The 21,541-nt window shown below is 43.0% G+C and overlaps 1 protein-coding gene across 2 annotated transcripts in view; it reads right to left on the reverse strand.

Annotated features, from left to right (window-relative positions):
- Positions 1-3,617: 3,617 nt before the first annotated feature.
- CCSER1 (coiled-coil serine rich protein 1) overlaps positions 3,618-21,541 on the reverse strand; it is a 511,517-nt gene continuing 493,593 nt past the window's right edge. For both annotated transcript variants that reach the window (XM_063310081.1, XM_063310082.1), the window contains exons 9-10: positions 11,488-11,565; positions 3,618-3,810 (exon numbers count right to left, since the gene is read on the reverse strand). In XM_063310081.1, the coding sequence (XP_063166151.1) occupies positions 3,736-3,810; positions 11,488-11,565 (153 nt within the window). In that variant the 3' untranslated portion in view covers positions 3,618-3,735. The remainder of the gene's footprint in view (positions 3,811-11,487; positions 11,566-21,541) is intronic.

The raw sequence follows: 21,541 nt of genomic DNA on the forward strand, positions 1-21,541 counted from the left end.
GTAGAACTCTGTCTGAGATGAGTGTGCTTAAAAGATCTACTATAGTCTTGGAGAAAGCTCAGTACATTTTATTGCAAATGCCTAGAAGCAGTGGAAAATATTTCATAAGGTTTTTGCAGTGCAAAACATAAACCATTTTCTTCTGGCTGCATTAATAATGTGAACAGCAATCAGGCCTTCAGTAACATAAGATTTCAGGCACTGAGGGAAACCGGCATCAGGAACTCAGCATGTGGGTAGGCAGGAGAGGTACAGTATCTACACTTCCCATCTGTTTGAGCATTTTTAAAGGAACCATGGAAGAGGTTGAGCCTAGTTTTGAGCTTCCCATATTTTCCAACTTAATAAAAGCCCATGGAGGTAGCTGCCTGTTTACACAGAATTAAAATAGGGAACGACTGCCACATACAGTATGTACTCCTTGCCTCCAACTATGGTCTAAGCCTTGGCTGTTAGTTAGGCAGCAAAAGAAAACAGCTGAGAAACAGCCACACACATCACAGCCAGAGGGAGATGAATTTCCCTGTTCTGAGGACTGACAGACAGATACAGGACTGCTGCAAAGAGCAGATCAGTCTTTACAAGGCTGCTGGGTGTTCCCTAGTGGCACAGTTTGCAAAGATAAATCAATCTCTGTGGGAAAAGGAGGAATGCTAGGGAGGCTCAGAAAGGACCAGCAGCAGGAAGAGGAGGAAGAGCTGCAAGTGTCCACGATGCATTTGGGGGTAGCATGGAGCCTGAGCAAAGAATGATACCAGCATTACACAAGGTCACCATATTTCTGGAGAAAGATCTAGGAAAGGTATTCTAAGCGTGTTAAACTAAACATCCTTACAGAATTGCCATGACCAAAAGTCAGACACGGAGGATAAAAGTACCCCTTCCATTTGCACCTTCCAAGCAATTCCACATGTATACCAGAGATTTGGGGGCCTATGGTTAAATATATGTAAACATCAGTATATATGTATTTTAACCAAAACAGGATTATAAAAATTCTATATTGCCTTATTTTTCTATTTGCACCAATATTGACACCAATGAAGGGTTTTTTTAAACCCTCCCACTGTGTTCCTGTTGTTGTAATCAATAAGAAAGAATGAAGTTTATCTTCCCTGTAACCAGCAGTCCCTATGCGGGTAGAGATGCACTTGAGTAAAACAAAACAAAACAAAACAAAACGAACAACACACAAGCACTCCCAAACAAACCAAAATCAAGCCTTGGAATGGCAGCAGCGATACGATATTTTACATTTCAAATAGTTTGTCCCTAATTCTTTCAAATAACTAGGAGGGATATGCACATCGGGAAGATTTGCCTAAGTAAGAACTTGAATTATGACTTACTAATCTGCTCTCATATAAGTTTAGTGAGAGGTTGAAGAACATGAATGAATATCATATTAAATATATCACCATATTATTATCTCAAGAGCAAATATTTACACTTCTGGTTGGGACTGAAAATATGCCTATTCCTCTACTTTTGTAGTTTATGCAATACTGCATTCATGTTTTGCAACATAATGACACCAAAATGTGGATGACTCATATGATAGCATTTCAAAAATAAAAAGGATACACTTAACAGAGCATGTCTTCTGTGTAAAAAACGGGAAAAAAGACTCCAAAAGACTCCAGCTAAGATCCTGGAACTGTTGCAATGCTTTGCATTCAGCATATTTATGCATCAAGCCTGCTTAGAAAGGACTTGCAAGGAAGATCCACTCTGACACTTCTCAATCCATTGTCTCACAGTGACCCTGAGGGTCATGGTTCACACTTTGAGAAACACGGCATTACACTAATGTATTCTATGAAGAAACTATCATGCTTTTTATTTCTTGTCAGCCATTAGTCCTGTTAGAATTCCATTAGGGAAAATGAAAAGGAAACGAAAGTACAGAGCCCCTCTGAATGGCCTGTTAAATTTCAGTCCACAGAAACATCTTTTCCAATATTGTCTTTTGCTTTGGGGTTGGCAATTGGATGACTATGTGACACTATTTAGTCAATAATTTTGATCCACAGCCTCCCAAATATAATTGTGCTAAAATTGTGGGAATGAAGGATTTTCCTCTTTTTCCTGATCATTTATTTATTGAATTTAATTTATCAAATTTTATCACCGCCCATCTCCCACCACAAGGAGGGACTCTGGGTGGCTTACAACAAAACAAAATTTAAAATTATCAGGATTAATTAATGTAATTAGTGAACATTGTTTAGAGGATTTGTTCCAAAATATAACATAGTAAAGGTAAAGGTTTCCCTTGACGTAAAGTCCAGTCGTGTCTGACTCTAGGGGGCGATGCTCATCTCCGTTTCTAAGCCGTTAGAGCCGGCGTTGTCCGTAGACCCATCCATGGTCATGTGGCCGGCATGATGACACGGAACGCCGTTACCTTCCCGCCGAAGCGGTACCTATTGATCTACTCACATTTGCATGTTTTCGAACTGCTAGGTGAGCAGGAGCTGGGACTATCAACGGGAGCTCACCCCGTCGCGCGGATTAGAACCGCCGACCTTCCGATCGGCAAGCTCAGCAGCGCAGCGGTTTAACCCGCAGTGCCACCGCGAAAATATAACATAGAATGCATTTAATTCAGAAATGCACCTTTTTTTTTTGATCTGAAGGTTTCTTCCCTTGTCCTGATCTTGAAATTTATGTCTTCCTGTATTTGTATTTCTTTAGTAGTTCTTGAAATATCTACTAGATCACATATTAAAATTTTAAAAGACCATCTGGACTTAGATCCCTGCTGAGATTGTGATTAAGGTAGAATAATCACTTCTATAACTTAATTTATCTGAACTATGGTTCCATATATCATTCAAATTCAGGCCAGAGAGTTACCAATGGATACTTGCCTACCCCACTTCCAGACGTAGAACTAGGTCAGAGAAATGGTCACAAAGTAGAATTGCTTCCACAGCATGTCTTCACTCCTGGATAGAAAGGGCTAAAGGACGGAGTCATCTGACCCAGTTCTGATCAGGCCTCTGTACTCCTGTATTTTTGTTTTCAAAACAATAAACAAAGCCAAAAATGACAACTGGCCAATCAACTTGCTGGGGAGGAAGAGGAATTGCAGATGACTTCTTTCAGTTGTTTGGCATGTCATTAAAGATTACCATGGATAAATCTCTTACATATGATTAACATTAAATTATGCTTTGTTTATTTATTATATCTGTACCCTGCAACAATCAGTTTAACTATAGGATTAGTCTTACATGTGAAGGATTCAATGTGTTAGTTCTTGTGCAAGCCATTTTGCTACCCCAAGCTCTCCCTGCTAGAGCTAACATTCAATCTTGAAGTGATAAATGCTCCTGGCATCAGTTTTTGAATTCCACAATCTCTCCTCCATCATGCTGCTGTTCGAAGCATTTTGTGTCATCTCACTTCATAGCAGCCGTGGCAATAAAACCATCTATGTCTAATATTTTTTCCCCAAAAGATAAATAAAATGTACACAAGTAATAGAAGAACAATTGTATTTTATTTCAATTCTGCAAAATTTGGTCATAATTGATCAATTATTACTTAATGCAGCTGAGAGAATAGTGAAGAGTATTTTGTGGTAGTTGTTGAATAAAGGTTTATCTAGAGATGTCATTAAATATGACAAACAGCTGAAGCCAATGCAGATTCCTCTTTACTTAGGCAAATAAGAGAGGATTAAACTAGTGGTCTATCCAGCATGTATCCAAGTATATTTTATTCAATTTAAAATGTTGGTACCAATGAGATGCTGATAGGTTTGTAAACTGAACCGTCAGTACATGTAGATTTCCACAGGGCCTTTAAAAAGAAGAAGAGAATGTCAAATGAAGTCTCAAACATTAAAGTCCATGTATCACTGGCAACAGAGACATCAAACAGCATTTGTGTTACCAATCCTTTGTGCGTTAAGATGGTTGCATTAAAAATATTTTAGTTTTTAGAAAAAGGTAAGAATAAATACTTAAATAATAATTAAAATATGTAGGATTGTGCTACAATGATAATAATAATTAAAATGGAGTCTAAAATACTATACATATGTCAAAAGAAAAAAGGCCTCCCACATTGAAAGAAAGAATAGAGCAAGGGGATGATCAAGTATAGAGTGGGGAAGACAGACTGAAGAGGATTAATTAATGGTCTAATTAACTAATAATCAGCTACCTATGCTCTGAATGCAATCTCTTGACTGATGCAAAGAAAATTTGATTGTACTCAACATACAACATACATGATTTGGACACTTCAAGTGAGCTGGTAAAGTATTGTGAAGTAGCACAGTAGTAAAGCTAACAAAGTACATAGCAGGAATTCTCCAGTGAAAATCTATTTCCTGCTTCAGATTTACTAACTGACTCTATGGGAACAACCCCATTTTCATGTAGGTGGTTCTAGTCACTGCCTGCCTTGCAAGTTTATTGTAATGATTAAATAAAATGAATGAAGCATTTTGAATATGAGAAAGCACAATGTTTAGTAATATACTGAGGGAAAATATAGCTAGCTCTAACAGGCTTCAGCCATGGAATTATGGAAAAGAAATTATGGCTATAGAAATTAGATAGATAGATAGATAGATAGATAGATAGATAGATAGATAGATAGATAGATAGATAAATTTGGGGAGTGCTTTATTATTTACATGACATAGCACTTGTGAAACTTTCTACCTATTTTAAAGTCATGAAGTTAGTATTTAAATCAAACTAGGTTTCCTCAGCTTGGCACTATGCAGATTTGATGCATTACAACTCCTATCATTCTCTGCGAGCAGGTTGATGGAAATAATACAACTTAAATGTAGCCTTGTAAAAGCACAACACAAAAGGAAGGAAGGAAGGAAGGAAGGAAGGAAGGGAGGGAGGGAGGGAGGGAGGGAGGGAGGGAGGAAGGAAGGAAGGAAGGAAGGAAGGAAGGAAGGAAGGAAGGAAGGAAGGAAGGAAGGAAGGAAGGATACTTTCATGCCTACTGTAAAACACATCTAAGAACCAGATGAAATATAAATGCATTCACAGACATATAAATAAGAACACAGTTGGTAAGTGTGTCACCTGCATTACATTGTGAGATAGGAATATATTTAATTACTGAAACAAAATGATGATTAACTTGAAGAAGGAAAAAAGAAATTATCCACAATAGCAGAAAGAATTAACACTGACAGGAATGGATATTATCAGGGACAACCATAACACCTGATGTAGTATTCTGGTCACCACATTTATAAAAATATGGAACTGAATGGGAAAAAGTATAGAAGAGGGAATTCAAAATGATGAGGGTGTTCAAACTCCATTCCTATGTGGAACACACAGACATTTGAGAAAAAAGACATTTGAGAAAAAACATGGCCCAGGTAGAGATAATCAAGGTGTATAAAATATACAGAAGATGACCCTCCCTCAAAATATGAGCACCCCATTCAAGCTGACTGGGAAAAGATTTAAAACAGACAAAGGAAGGACTTCTTAACACAGCATATAACTAACTGTGAAATTTGGGGTCAAAGGAGATGATGACAGCCACTAACTGGTATGGCTTAAAGGGGGGATTGGATATATTCTTGAAGGACAAATTTATCAAAGGCCATTACTCCTGAAGACTAAAATGTAATGGTTAAAAATCCCAATATGCTTAAGGGAAAGATAAATGTTTTAAAAATGAATATTACTACAAGATTATATGTCTTTAGAGATCGATAAATTATTAAGAAGGTTTCTACAGGAAGGAGAAGCTGAGACCTTCTTTATCTAAATTACAGTTGTCATATGATGATGGGAGAGCTTTACTTTCTTGACCATCAGCGTTATCATTGGCCATATATTTTGACCTCTATTCCTGTACAGATCTCAAGTGATCAAGTCCAAACACCATTATGGACACAATGTAAAAATTATTAGGTGACCCTTCTAATATCATGACAGAGTTTGATTTCCCTTTTAATCATAATTCTACAGTATTTCTAGCATTAAAGACTAAAAGGGATATTTGGAAAGTGTTCTAATGGAAACACAGTATTAATCTATTCACATTAAAAAATTGTAGTTTAAGATGATCCTCATTTGAAAATAGCATTAGATCACCACCACCACCACCACCACCATGATCATCATCATCATCATCATCATCATCATCATCATCATCATCATCTTTTTAAATTCTAGGACTAACAGGACCATTAATACTTTAGATTAGTTTATTACCAATCAAGATTGTTTTTTTTTAAAATCTGAGTTATTAAAAAAGGAGCTAGGATTGTTTCAAACAGGCATGGCATTGTGAGGTATTAAAATATCCTTTGGCTTCAAATTTGACCTAGATGCATTAGCAGCTTCTAAAATTCCTGAAATACCCTCAATAGTGAAATGTGTTTTGGTGCATTATAAATTCACAGTATGTTTTAATAGAAATTAAATAATATTGTTAAGTGGATATCACTTATTTGCAAAAATTCTGAAATAAGGTGTTGGGATACTCCATATTAATAAATCAATGGATAAGGCCCTGAAGAATATTAAGGATATTTCTTAAGACACCAAGATAAGACTAAGTCAACAAAATATTTTTAATGCTTGTTGGACATCTTAGAAAATGTTTAAAAATAACTTGGTTGTCAACATTATGGTGGAAGTATAAAATCATAGAAGAAACATAGGTATTATATAGTCTTGCCACATTATCATTGGGTTAATATCCATTATTAGTATTTATACAGTATCTATGTTGTTAATATGGTTTGGGAAAGAGAGGTGTTTGGGGAGAAGGGTTGTCTGTGAGTCTGCTGACTCCTGGTGACTGCTTAGACAAGTCCATGCAATTTTATTGCCAATGTCTGGAAAGAGTAATATGGTTTAAAGATGGGAAAACAATTTTGAAATATGTATTGTACCAAAATTTGGAATCTAGAAATATATGAAAAAAATGGATTTACCAAGCTTGGGCATCACAAAAATGGTCATTCTTTTGTAATAGAAAGATAGTGTAATCCCAGATTTATAAACTTGGATTGAGGACATAAATTTACTCTCTTATTATCTCTTTATTAGTGTAATGGGAAGACTGGTGATTATTATCCCAAATGGTCAGTGTTTAAAACTTTGTTAAAAAAACAAAAACAAAACAGATCCCCCTACTTCTTTTTTCTTTTGCTTGTGTGTGTACGTGTTTGTGTATTTCTGTGTGTTTGTATTTCTCTCTCTTTCTCTCATCTGGGAATATACCAGAGGCATCTAGATGGATATTCTAAGAAACAAGTAAGAGAATCAGAGTACATTTTGTTTGTTAACCAGCAAATGAAAAGGACTAATATTCCATTCAGTTCCAGGGAATCACTAGGGAGTGCTGTTCATCTAGCCTTTAAGATGTGCTGTGAGAATGCACTACAGGCATCAGGGAAGAAAAAAAAAAACCTGAACTGTACATTATGTAGAACAGCTCATTAGCTTAAAGAGATTTATGTTGCAGAGTCCACAGGAATATATTGCCTGCTTACTGCCATGTTTACTAGCAGAAAAGATGACTTTAATTGCAGAAAAAATAAATGAAGGTGGCACATACTGGCCAGTCTATGGAATTCCAATTTCAAGGCTCCAAGGAACAGGGGTCTCTACTGAATTCTCCATATGGTGGCTTTTACGGAATATTAAGCCAAATGATATAATCAGGCTACCTTGACAAACCATCATACACAGCTCCTGCCTATGAGTCCTTCCACAAGTCTTACATTTATGGAAGGGCTGTTTGTGAATGGTAAAAAAAGAAGAAGAAAAATAATTCAACCATGCTTTTCCTTCTTATTGTTAAAACTGAAACTCTTAAGTCAAATTAAATTTGTAGGATCACAGGAGTCATTTTTCAGATGCCAGGTTGTTGACTCCTGCTAATAGTAGCCATTTTGGAATACTTAGTAAAAATTACCAGACAGAAAGCACAGCAGTATTAACTGTGTTAATGCATGTATTAATTAGAGATCGACTACAAAAAGACATTTTTGATGGTTTTAGAATTTCATTTATAGGTTTAGGAACTCAAGTGTTCCCAGTGTGTCCAGCTATTGATGTGCAAGGCACTGAACAGCTATCCTTTAATCTTCAGAGTGTTTGGGCAGGACACAGGAACAAAACAATATTCTTTGCTTGTTCTTACTTATTTTTTCTTGTTAGATTTCTTTTGCATCTTTCCTCCAGGAGCTAAAAGCAGTGTACACAGATTTTTCTCAAATTTCCTCCCCCAAAAAACAACCTGGAGAAGTAGATTGGGCTGAAGGGATAGTGAGCAGCCCAAATTCACCTACCAAGCTTCCAAGAATCCCAGCAAGAGTTGCTAGAGGCTCTATCAGAAACTGGTCTGACATTGACTGTTTTTTCCTGCATCATGTCTACAGCACCCATTTGACTCACGTGGTATAGAATGGACAAAGCTAAATTGAGTATGCATATTAAACAATTCTAAAAAATTCCCTGCAATATATAACATTTGAGAGCAGATACTTGGCTGTTCTTCAACAGACAAGAGCAAAATACTTCCTCACATTGTGAAGTGAGAACTCAAGAGCTGTAGAACTAGGAAAACTCCATGAATATAGGGAAAGCATCAAAGATCTCCCCCACGTGGTCCTTCATGAAAGTATTAAAGTAAGCTCTTTCCCATGAGTTCATACATTTTTGCCATCCAGTGCATGAAACCCAACTGTTTCCTTATCCTCCATGTTTTAATAAATCAAGTGACCCCAAAGAAGTTAATCCTTGATCTCTCTATTGAAGCAACCTCTGAAAAAAATAGAGCAAGTTAAACTGACGCTCCTAGTTTAAGAAACCAAACTTTATTTTCATGTTTACATGTAGTTACTGAATAAAAAACAGAGATTTGCCTGATGATTGGATTTGTCTTTAAAACATTTTTGTTGTGGTATTGGAACTTGGGCAAAGTATGAAGCCCTCTTTCCATCCCCACCCCCTCATTTTCACCTCAGTGTTAATATGTTAAACTAGTTCCTTTACTTGAATTATTACCATGATTGATCAGATCTTATAGGTAGATGGTTTTTTTTTTAGCCTGGAGTGCACATGGGTATGTTTGGGAAATACTAAAATTGCCAAAATTTGCAGCCACTTGGAAAATAGAAAGGGACTAATGATGCAGATTTTAGGAAAATGATCAAGCATTTTCATATACTATTGAATATTGTAGTGAATATGTCAATATCTCTTTCAATCTTGGAACATAAATGTAATGTAATGTGATTTTTTTTATTTTAAAATGTTATTGTAAACCGCTCAGAGTCCCCCGTTGGGGGGAGATGGGCAGTGATATAAATTTAAATAATAAATAAATAATATAAATAAATAAATTTAAAAACAACAACCTGTTTCTAAACTTCAGATGTACATATCCTAAGCTATCCACACCTAATTTATTCAGAGGTTTCCCTTTCTCCAATTTCTAATATACCCATGCAATCATCCCTTTCTTGTAGGAAGTGAAATGGAATATAATCATTACTAACAACTAAAAAAAGTCTGTTGATAAGAAACCAAAATGAGATCACAGTAAAAGGGGAACAAAGGCTCAGCAAAATCAATTTTGCAAATCCATTCTATAAAAGAAAGAATTTGTTCAATGCTTTCTGAAAACAACAAAACTTTACTGCATTTCATTTTAGTATATGAAGCTTTAAAGCACACGTTAGAGAACATCTTCAACACACCATGATTTTAAACATCCATTGTTTTCAACTAAAGAATAAAACTCTGCAAGCCAACATAATCTATATTAGCTACTTAACAGGCAACCTTTCCCAAATGAACCAAAACTAGTTCTCAGCCACAGCATCTCTTAAAGTACATCTGGCACACTTTTTAAAAAAGAAATTGTACCAATTTTGAATAAAAGAAAAGCATAGTAATAATAATATTCATTAGGGGCTTTGAAACCTCTGTATTGATTTGGTTAATCAGAGATCTTAACATGCAGATGAAAAATCTCTAGAAATCTTTATTTAAATTAATGAATGATTTAGGAAAGCATGGGGAAAGCAACACACTGAATACACAGAATATGTGAAATAGATAATAAGATACAAAACAGTTGTTTTAAACACTAGTACTTTCTCAGTGATGGTGCCTCCTCTAAGTTCCCTTTCCAGAGAGATCCATTAATAGTCTTCTATCAGGATTCTTCCTGATGTAATCTTGTTTTGCTTCTGATTTATTTAATTTATTTCAGTTGGACTTCAGCATGATTAAGATTTATTATGATTCACTGTAAAATTGATGGTGCTCCGTGTCACAATTTGTTGCTCTTTCTGATGCATTACTGTACTGTTTTAAATATATTTTTAGTTTTTAATGTTATTATTTTTATAGAACTTCATTAGTGGCTACTGATAAGTAGGACATAGGTAGAAAAACAAGCCAACCACGGAGCAGTCCAATCTAGGACGCAGTCCCACAAATGAATGCAGAGGTAAAAATTTGGATCTGCAAGAGTTCAGATGGTACATTTTTCCCATGTAACTATCACTTAATTGTGGACAGCCTCAAGATAGAATCTCCTCCAGTTACTCAATGACAAGGTGATCCTTTAAATGTAATGCATATTACATCAAAAAAAAAACCCCCACAAAAAAACCAAAACCCAAAAAACATCAACCCACATAAAGCTATTCCATGCAGTTCACTCCAAACTTGAGAAACAGAAATTCCATACAAGTAAACAAAGGACAGCAATCCACATCAAAGGACAGAGCTCACATCAAAGGTCAGAGATTTACTTTAGAGGATACCATAAAGCAAAAGATAACAACAGAATGCTCTTTAGGTTTTCTCTCCAAACCTTGATTACCAATACTCTTTGAAGGCAGGTTGTAAAGGGAAAGAAAACAGAAACCAAGACTCTTAGCTGTTCCATCAACTTGAGCATTTTCTTAATAGTCACAGTTCATAATCTCACCAGGGAAAAACAACTAATTTTCAGTTAAATTACCTAGCAATATTCCCTGTTGAGACCCCATGATTAAAATATGACTCTAAAATTCTTGACAAATTTCTGGAGGCTTTTCTTTATAATACAATATTGAGAAGTAAAATAAAATGATTGAGCTTTTGATGATTATAAGTATAATAAGTTCATCCAGTTATTGATAGGCAAGTAAATGTACATGCATATGGAAAGGTTTCAAATTATGCTGATATATTTTCTCATATTCATCCCAGAGCAAATTTAGAGAATGGAAGAAGACTGTTGATAAAACATGTAATTACTGAAGCATAGTATGCCAGCAGACAGAGATTATATACTGTATGTATATTTCAGTTGCAGAAGGCATTTGAGAATCATTTAAGAGCAAAAGATGAATGAGGTGGCCCACTTTTACATCAACACACAAGCACAATAGTGTCAAGAAAAAAGCTGGTAGAAATTTAAATTTTAATTCAGGAGATAAAAGAAAAATCCCTGTAAGGTACAGTTACTTACATCATGGCCTACAACTTCAGTCTGTGTGGATTTATCTACTTGAGAGACAAGAGCACTCTGTAAATGATGAGCTTTTTCCTGTGGGGAAAAAAATAAGACATATTCCTGGTCAGTCATGCTGAATAGGTTTTCTTAACATTCTCAAAATAATTTAACCCCCTCTCTCCACCCCAGAGGGAAAATATCCCACAGTAGCAACTATGGGGAAAGCAGTGAGGACTTTTACACTATTTTCAAGGGAGAAAACATTCTCCTGATGTTTTCTTGCTAATGCACAGTTTAGGTAGATGCTGAGGTCATAAATCAGGCATAACTGTAATTTTCAGCATTAAGGGAAAGTCACCATGGTGTGATACACAAAAGACCATTTCCTAAGAAATACATGTAAGACTTAAAAAAAAAAAACTTTGTAAACATCCACAATCTGATATTCTTTGGAGATGCTGATAGAGTTTTATACATACCAAACCATCTGTCTTAAAAATTGAAGATGTATGGACCCTTGTTTTCCATTTGTTTGGCCAAGGGAATACAAAACAAAATTGAACTAAAACTATGGAGGACAATTGACTGTGAATGAAAGGTCAGGAGAAAAGATCCAGATATTCTTATTATAATATTTATCTTCCACTTGCCATAAATACTTTCCCCTATTCCAGTTTTACATGCTCTAATTATTTTTTCCTCTTACACTTGACTGTAAAATTCATTAAGCACCTATGTTTTACTGATGTATTATTGAGGGATATATGAATTATTTTGTTTTTAGTTATTTGCATATGCCCATTTATAAATCTCTTGCATTCTGGCTCTATGTTAATTTACTGATTTATATTTTACTCCATAAAATTTGCATTCTAGTACAGATTTAATTATACATTTGAATGATCACCACAATAATATTTCTAAAGGCATTTCCTTTCAAAACACAGATATGTAATTTTTATTATTTTTTTCTAACTGAGAAAAGTATATGAATATTTGGGAACATCAAAAACTGGTTAACTACTGATCCATGAATCAGTTTATCCTTGCTAAGACTGAATCCCTCAAGCATCCTTAATATCATATGATCATTTCAAACTACTTATAGGAAATGTAATTTGACCCAACATTATTTATCCCTGGTTAATTATTTGGCATTAATTTGCAATTATCACAGACTTCTGTTAAACACACACATGGCATAGATCCAGCAGCTGTATTCACAAATGCTTAAGAAGAGGTATTTATTCTTTTGGGCAAAGTCTCACTAAGATAGCTTTATCCACTAAGATGACTCATGAGACAGTGACTCACATTCCATCCTCAATTCGGCCAGGAAAGCTGCAGAATACACAAACATGACCAGTGAAAGCGATGTTTGTGGTTCCAAAAGATAAGGCATAATGAGCTCTGTTCTGCTCCATCATGTTTTCCATCCTTAGGAGTTAACACCACCACAAATCCTTCTACTTTTTTTCTTGAACAATTGCACCTCTTTCTAGCTGTTTTGTGTAGACTGCCAATTCCTTCCTGTCTAGAATTATGGAGCAATCTGGGTGCCATGCACTTTGCATGCCAAAGTGAGGATTAAAGAAATGGAGCAAAATGTATCTCGATTATTAAGTGGTGCCTCAAAACACAGAGGGAAGGTATAAACTTCCAGGATGGTCTTTGACTGTAATAAAGATTTGTTTGGTATAAACTTCTAACTATCAATGTCAGGAGATACACTGCTGACTGTTAGATGCTAGGTTATGTAACAGATCTACGACTTCATGTTCTGCTTCTGGGTTCTAAGATGCAAATGACTGACTACTGTTCAGAGACAAACAAGGGGCTAAACTAGATACACATTTGATACGATTCAGCTGAGCTCCTCCTTATGAACTGTGTTACTGGGAGCTTAGAAATATGTCTGAGGACAGGACCTCACACTGAAGCATAATCTGTTCTTTTATTTCTTCCCTTCACTGAATGATTCCTCAGAGCCCTTTGTAAGCTTGATGCTTGAGAAGGGGATTTCTTAAACATAGGTCTCTACTATAGGGAGTTCCCTATTCCTGTGTCATGCGCTGCCTACCTCTGAATAACGTTCAGACACTGGGTTGCAAAGCAGGCTCTGGTTTATTTCAGGATAGGTACAACGTTGTTAGAAAAAGCTGAGAGTGACAGGAGCGCGCCGGTGCGGGGTTTAAATACCCCGCGCCGGTCAGCGCCCCCTCGCTCTCGGTCACGTCACCCCCCTTTGTCCCATGCGTTGCCCTGCCATTGGTTGAGGGTTTCTAGGATCGCCCATCCTCAGGTTTTCATTCTTCTGCTGATTGCTTTCAGCTGGGCGATCCCCGTGGTATTGCTGCTGATGGCTTGGGTGGCTCCGTGATCCGTTTATCTATTGTTTGTTAGCCGTTAGTCGTTGTGGGTTGATGGCTACTTAACTTGTACCCCTTCACCTATTTCCTTGTCATTGTCATGAGTGCCATTGCGCTGATGACTTTAGCTCAACGGCACTCATGACATACTGCCCCCTTTCCGAATAGTGTTCTCCCCCGGGTTTCTGGGTTTCCCCCATGGAGCTGTCAAAACGCCATTTTTTTTTTTTTTTTTTTTTTTTTTTTTTTTTCAAAGTTCCCGCCGGAGTAGTTGTCGCCCCTCCCTTTGCTCCTCCCTCTACCACGTGCCTTCCCAGGGTGTGTCCATGGTGCGCATGCTCGGGTTCTGACCTGGCGTGCGCATGCTCCAACCACACCCTGTTTGTTTGGCTCAGTTCGGCGAGGCGAGAGGCGTGGCTGGTCGGGTGCTGCTCAGCTCCAGGTAGGGCCCTTTTTTGCTTATTTGGAGTGCGTCGCCTTTGTTGTGTCTCCTGGGCGTTGCCCCCAGGTTGCCCTGTTGACTTGCTTGCCACTCCCCCGCGGCCAGGGGGCGGGGGGAGGGTGCTGGCGATCGTTTGTCACCACCCCGTGGGCCCGGGGCGGGGGGAGTGAGTCCCGGGGGGGGGAAGGTCCACCCAAGTCGCGGGCTTGGGGGGGGCCCCTTCCCTTGGGGCACGGGAGGCGGGGGGAGGCCTGCGGGGGGGGGGGTTGGTTTTGCTGACCTTGATTGCGGTTTGTCGGGGTATGCCCGGTGGAATGCTCTGGTCAGGTCAGGCGCTTTAACGTTGTGCGCCGCCACCCATTCCGGGTGGGGGAAGTGTTTCCACCTGACCAGATAGTGTAGGGTTCCTCGTTGCTTGCGTGAGTCGAGGATGTCCCTTATCTCGAAGTGGTGTTGCCCGTCGATCATAAGCGGTGCGGGCTGAGGCGTGCTTGGGTGCCATCGGGAGGTGGTTGCCGGTTTTAGGAGGCTGGTGTGGAACACCGGGTGGAGCCTCCGGAGGTTGTGTGGCAGGTCCAGGCGTATTGCTACCGGGTTCACTATTTGCGTGACTCGGAACGGCCCGATGTACTTAGGCCCCAGTTTTTTCGAGGGTTGGGTTGACTTTAGGAACTTGGTGGAGAGATAGGCCATGTCCCCCGCCTGGAACGTCGGTTGTTGGCGCCGGTGCTTGTCGGCCTGCTCTTTGTAAGCAGCCTGTGCCTCCTTCAGCGCCGCCGTGATTACTGGCCATGCTTCCGCGATCTTCCGTCCCCAGTCGCTGGCGTCCACCTGGGGTTCCGGGGGTTGAGGTAGCTCCGGTATGGGGACGAAGTCGCGCCCCGAGACTACTTCGAACGGGGTTTTTCCCGTGCTCGTGTGGACGGCGTTGTTGTATGCGACTTCGGCGAACGGGAGCAGTTCAGCCCAGTCGTCCTGGTGGTAGTTCGTATAGGATCGTATAAATTGCTCTAAGGTGGCATTAAGAACCTCAGTGGCTCCGTCCGTCTGCGGATGCCAAGCCGTAGACAGGGCCTGTTGGGTCCCCGTCAGCTTCAAGAAGGCCCGCCAGAATTTGGAGGTGAACTGTGTGCCCCTGTCGGTCACCACACGTGCGGGACATCCGTGTAGCCTGTACACGTGGATGAGGAAGAGTTTGGCTAGTTGTTGTGAGGATGGGACTGACGTGCAGGGGATGAAGTGGGCCTGCTTTGAGAAGTAGTCCTTCACCACCCAAATGGCCGTTTTCTTCTGGCTGGGTGGGAGGTCCACTATAAAATCCATAGAGATTTCCTCCCATGGGCGGGAGGGTTCTGCCACCCGTTGCAATAGCCCCGCGGGTTTGCCTGGTGCCCGTTTGGCCCGAGCGCACGTTGGGCAGGACGCCACGTAGGTTTTTACGTCTCGCCTGAGCGCGGGCCACCAGAATTGCCGCCGTGTTAGGTGTAGGGTCTTGAGGAACCCAAAGTGTCCCGCTTGCTTGGCGTCGTGTGACCTATGCAAGATCGCCTGGCGTTGCGAGTCCGGGACGTAGATTCTGCCTTCCCCCCATGCTAGGTCTTGCGCCATCGTTACCTTGTCGGGGTTTGCCAGGAACCAGGGGTCGGTTTTGAGGGCGGCGGCGAGGTCCGTGCGCATTCCCCCTGGTAGTTGCGGTTGCCTTCTTTCCGTCGCCGGTTGTCCCGCCGTCGGCTGCGCCGTAGCGTCGAGCTGCCTCCGTGCGCCGCTTCGGGTGGTCACGGCCATCCCCAGTTGCGAGGCGGATAGGACCGTCCCAATGGTGTCTGGGGCGGGCTCTTCGTCTTGGGGCAGCCGGGAGAGGGCGTCGGCCAGGAAGTTCTTCTTGCCCGGCATGAACTTCAACTGGAAATCAAAGCGGCTGAAGAATTGTGCCCATCGGACCTGTTTTGGGCTAAGGCGTCTAGGCGTTCGTAGGGCCTCGAGGTTCCGGTGGTCCGTCCAGACCTCGAATGGTTGGGTGGCTCCCTCGAGTAGGTGACGCCATGTTTCTAGTGCCGATTTCACCGCAAAGGCTTCTTTCTCCCAGACGTGCCATCTCCTCTCTGTCTCGGAGAACTTCCTTGACAGGTAGGCGCATGGTTTCAGGAGCCCCGTGGAGTCTTTTTGTAGGAGGATGGCTCCCAGGGAGAAGTCTGAGGCGTCGGCTTGGACCACGAACGGCCGTTCTGGGTCCGGGTGCGCGAGGATTGGCTCCGTCGTGAACAGCGCTTTCAGCTTGTCGAATGCGGTCTGGCACGCGGGAGTCCAATTCAGCACTGTGCCTGGGTTCTTGGCGCGTCTGGTGTCCCCCACCCCTTTGGTTTTGAGGAGGTCCGTTAAGGGTAGGGCTATCTCAGCGAACCCCCGGGCGAAGGACCTGTAGAAATTCGCGAATCCCAGGAAGCTCTGTAGTTGCCGTCTGTTGCGGGGCCGCTCCCAGTTTAGTACCGCTTCGACTTTTGCGGGGTCCATCTCGATGCCGTCCCCGGAGATTCGATACCCCAAATAGTCTAGGCGGTCTTTGTGAAACTCGCACTTTGTGGGCTTTGCATAGAGCTGCGCCCTTCTGAGCTTGTCGAGGACTTGCCTGACTAAGGTTACGTGTTCCTCGTATGTTTTTGTGTAAATAAGGACGTCGTCGATGTAGACCAGGACCCCTTTAAACAGATGTTCATGCAGTACCTCATTGATGAGCTGCATGAACACCCCAGGGGCCCCCGCGAGTCCGAAGGGCAGTACCTTGTACTGGAAAGCGCCTAGGGGGCAGTTGAACGCCGTCTTCCATTCGTCCCCCTCCCTGATTCGGATGCGATAGTACGCCTCGCGCAGGTCCAATTTGGAAAAGACTTTGCCCGTGGACAGGTGGGCGAGCATGTCCTTCACCAGGGGTAAGGGGTATTTGTTGGACAGGGAAGCCGCGTTTAGGCCCCGGTAGTCGGTACAGAGCCGTAGGGTCCCGTCTTTCTTCTCCCGGAATAGGACGGGGGCTCCGACCGGTGAGCATGCTGGCTCTATAAATCCCCTGTCTAGGTTTTTATCGATGAACTCCCGGAGGGTTGCCATCTCCTTCGGGGTCATCGAATAGATCTTTGGTCTAGGTAGGGGGACGTCGGGCAGTAGGTCGATTCGGCAATCCGTCTTGCGGTGGGGGGGTAGTTGGTCTGCCTCTGCTTCTCCGAAGACCTCGGAGAAGTCGGCGTATTGTTCCGGTAGGTCTGCAGTGGTAGCGGCGTTGTCTTGTGTGGTCGCCTCCGCTCGTCCTACCGTGGGGTTGCTTTTGCCAGCTGGTACTGGTGCTCGATACTCGCCGTCGCCGAATGTGAAGGTGCGGGTCGCCCAGTTGATCCGCGGGTTGTTTTTCGCGAGCCATGGCATCCCCAGGACTGCAATGGGCCGTCCGATGGGCGTGACTACGAACGATGTGCGCTCGGTGTGAGTGCCCATTTGCAGGGTGACCGGCTCGGTTTGTAGCGTGGCTGGTTTCCCCCCCGCTGTGGAGCCGTCCAGCTGGTGGAATGCCAGCGGCGTGGGGAGGGGGAAGCAGCGGAGTTCGAGTTTGGCGACTAGGTCGGGGTGGATAAGGTTTTTTGAGCACCCCGAGTCCACTAGTGCCGCGGCCGTGGTGGCTCCGTTGCCTGCAGAGAGTTGAATTGCTGCCAATATTACGGAGCTTTTGTCGTTTCGTTGAGGTGGTTCGCGTTGCTGTCCCGCCGCCTGCCTCGCCACGCGTTTCAGGGCAAGCGGGGAGCATTTCCCGCCGGCTGGTCGGGGTCGGTATTGTCCTCTCCTCCCCAGTAAGCGTCCCAGCCCTCTTCCGGTGTCGCTGTGGCCACGGTCATTCGGCGGTGAGGGGGCGGCCCCGGGTTGGGTGGTTTGGGGCTAATTTTCGGGGCGGGCTTGGGCGCGCTGGTCGGCGGTCGGTTGGCGAAGCAGTCCGCCGTCTTGTGCCCTAATTTGCCACACCTCCCGCAGGGCTCCCGGTTGAACTTCTTTTTAGGGTATATGGGGCCGGCCATCCCCCCGTGTGGTGCGGGTACCTTTTTCCCGACGTAGTTTGTGTCTTCCGTGGTTGTCATAAGGAAGGTGCGGTGCGCGTGTTCGGCTTTCCCCGCGAGGTGGATCCACCCGTGTAACGTTTCTGGGTCGTCGCGGTAGAGGGCCCATTGGAGAACGTCGCGGTTGAGCCCCTTTTTGAAGATTTCCAGCAGGGTGGTCTCAGACCAGTCGCAGACCTTTCCCGCGAGGGCTTTGAACTCCAGGGCGTAGTCAGGGACCGTGCGTGCGCCCTGTTTAAGTCTCTGGAGTGCGCTTTTCGCCCGTACTTTGGCTAGGGGGTCTTCGAAATAGTTTTTCATCTCGTTGATGAAAGCAGGGAAGGTGGCGAGGGCGGGGGAGCTGGACTCGTACAGTTGGACGTACCAGTCCGCCGCCCTGTCTTGGAGTTTGATCGCCACGGCGCCGATCTTGTCGGCCTCGGAGTCATAGGAGTGTCCGTGCCTCCCCATGAACTCCCTAGCGTTGGTGACGAAAAACGAGAGTTTTGAGGGGGTCCCATCGAAGAAGATGGGGAAGTCCTTTGGGGCCCGGGCGTTTTGCGCGGCCCCGCCTCTCGCTTCCCGGGATGTGGTGTCGGCCGCCTGTGCCGTCTGCTGGCTTTCCGCTGGCTCGTGTGGGTTCGGTGCTTCGCTCGGGGTGTGGGCTTGTGCGGGGACGTCATTGGGTGGCGCGGGGGGCATAAGCGCCTGGAGCATGGTCCGGAGTTCCGTCAGCTGAGCCCGCATGGCCGCGAGTTCAGCTCGTGCCTCCTCGTCCACAGCCCGCACCGCCGCTGGGGCCGGTTCCGTTGGCGCGTCCTCGGGGGGGGGGGGTTCATCGTCCCTCCGCCGCGGGTCCGCTTCCTCCTCCGTCTGATGGGTGTCTCCGTCGTCCTCCTCCGTGTCGAGCACCGTGGGGCTGTCGCTCCACGCCCGTTGCTGGGGTGCGATGTGGGGCGCGGGGTCCTCCGCTGGTTTCGGAAGTCGTGCTGCTCCCTCCCGCGGTCGGGTTGCCTCCGTCGCCATCTCCCCTTGGGGTTGGAGCTGAGGCTCGGGTCGGGTGGGGCGGGCGTCCATGGCTCCGGGAGTCCGCGGTGCCTCTGGCCTCGGTCGGTCCTCCTCTGTCTCTTGCCGCGCGGCTCGCCCTCCTTGCCCGCGCCGTTCCGGCCTCATCTTGCTGGTCTTCTCGCCGTCTACTCCTCCCGCGGCTCGTTGTCGTCCGGTGGGGCTCGGCGAGGCTGAGTTTATGACTCTCAGCTTTATGTCATGCGCTGCCTACCTCTGAATAACGTTCAGACACTGGGTTGCAAAGCAGGCTCTGGTTTATTTCAGGATAGGTACAACGTTGTTAGAAAAAGCTGAGAGTGACAGGAGCGCGCCGGTGCGGGGTTTAAATACCCCGCGCCGGTCAGCGCCCCCTCGCTCTCGGTCACGTCACCCCCCTTTGTCCCATGCGTTGCCCTGCCATTGGTTGAGGGTTTCTAGGATCGCCCATCCTCAGGTTTTCATTCTTCTGCTGATTGCTTTCAGCTGGGCGATCCCCGTGGTATTGCTGCTGATGGCTTGGGTGGCTCCGTGATCCGTTTATCTATTGTTTGTTAGCCGTTAGTCGTTGTGGGTTGATGGCTACTTAACTTGTACCCCTTCACCTATTTCCTTGTCATTGTCATGAGTGCCATTGCGCTGATTACTTTAGCTCAACGGCACTCATGACATCCTGTAACCCCACTTCTAGAACTCTCTACTTATACAGAAAGGAAGTCTGCTGTGTTCTTACTTGGAATCATGTAATGGCAAAGAAAAAGGAAGATCTATAGACCCTAGCTACTCTTGAAGGATATAACTAATATAATGGTTTAATTTTTGAAGATCTACTATAGATCTATATGTAATTTAGGAATCACTTTTCTAAACAATGTCCAGATGAACAGAAAAGTTTTGACAGGGCAGCCTATACACATACATTTTTGTTTTTTTTAGTTAGTCATGTATTTTAATTCCATGTAGCTAGCTGAATTTTTCCTAGAATCTTAGTTTCCTAGAGAATCTAGAATCCTAGATTCCTAGCTCTCAATGCAGCATACTGTGTAATACAATATATTGCCAAACTTGATAAAATAATGAAATTAAAATATATTACAAATCAACACATTGGTTAAATCATAGCCAGCTTCTATTTGCTAATATTTAAATTGGATAGGATGGTTAGTCACAGATATCTATCCTTCTCCCATTCAGCCAGAAGGGCATTTCCAACATTTATATAAAGAACTTGGGCATTATACAGTTCCAAAGCAGGAAGAGTTTCATAGCATATATAGCAGCATTTCTGGCTAAGCATATTTACCATCATACAATATATGGTTGCGTGGATGGATGGATGGATGGATGGATGGATGGATGGATGGATGGATGGATGGATGGATGCATGCATGCATGCATGCATGCATGCATGGAATCCTGGTACAGCAATGATGTGACAGCTACTCCCAAAGCAGGAATATAGGATGGGCTTCCATGCATCTCAGTATGAGCAGCAGAGACTTTCCATGCTGCATTGTACATTAAAGACTTATTTACTATTCTATGGTTATGATAATAGTCCCTACTTAAATGTCACTTTATTCCGGACTACTTCTAAACTCACACTAAACATTACTTACTGATTTACGGTAAGATTTCTTGTAAGATTCCAGAAATCCTCCTTAAACTTAGATATATCAAACAGACAAAATCAAACAAACACTGAAAAATGAGAGTTTTAATGCGCTACATGCACAAGCAAAACAGTATAGTAGACACCCTTTCTGTATTGTGGGCACTCCTCTCTCCTTTAGATTTTGATATCCTTGTATGAGAATGTCAAAATAACATTAAATTGTTTCTTAAAATTTTGGGGAGGATCTCTTGGAGTCTCTTTACCAACCCCTGCAATTATATACTCAGTGCTCACCCTGTATAATCACAGGGAATGCAACACATGGCATTAAGTCAATCCTGGCCAGAATTTTGCCATGACACTGTTTCCCTTAGGGGACGATTGCTATTTTATAAAGGGTAAATCTCCAACTTTGAAAAGAACTGTGACCCTCTGTAAAAAAATTCTCATAATTAACCACCAAATTTTCCATCTACAAACGGGATGGTGAATTTATGTCTGTAGATTTTATCTGCCCCCCAAATAT

The sequence above is a fragment of the Candoia aspera genome, chromosome 8, assembly GCF_035149785.1.
Source record: "Candoia aspera isolate rCanAsp1 chromosome 8, rCanAsp1.hap2, whole genome shotgun sequence".
Classification (NCBI taxonomy): Eukaryota; Metazoa; Chordata; class Lepidosauria; order Squamata; family Boidae; genus Candoia; species Candoia aspera.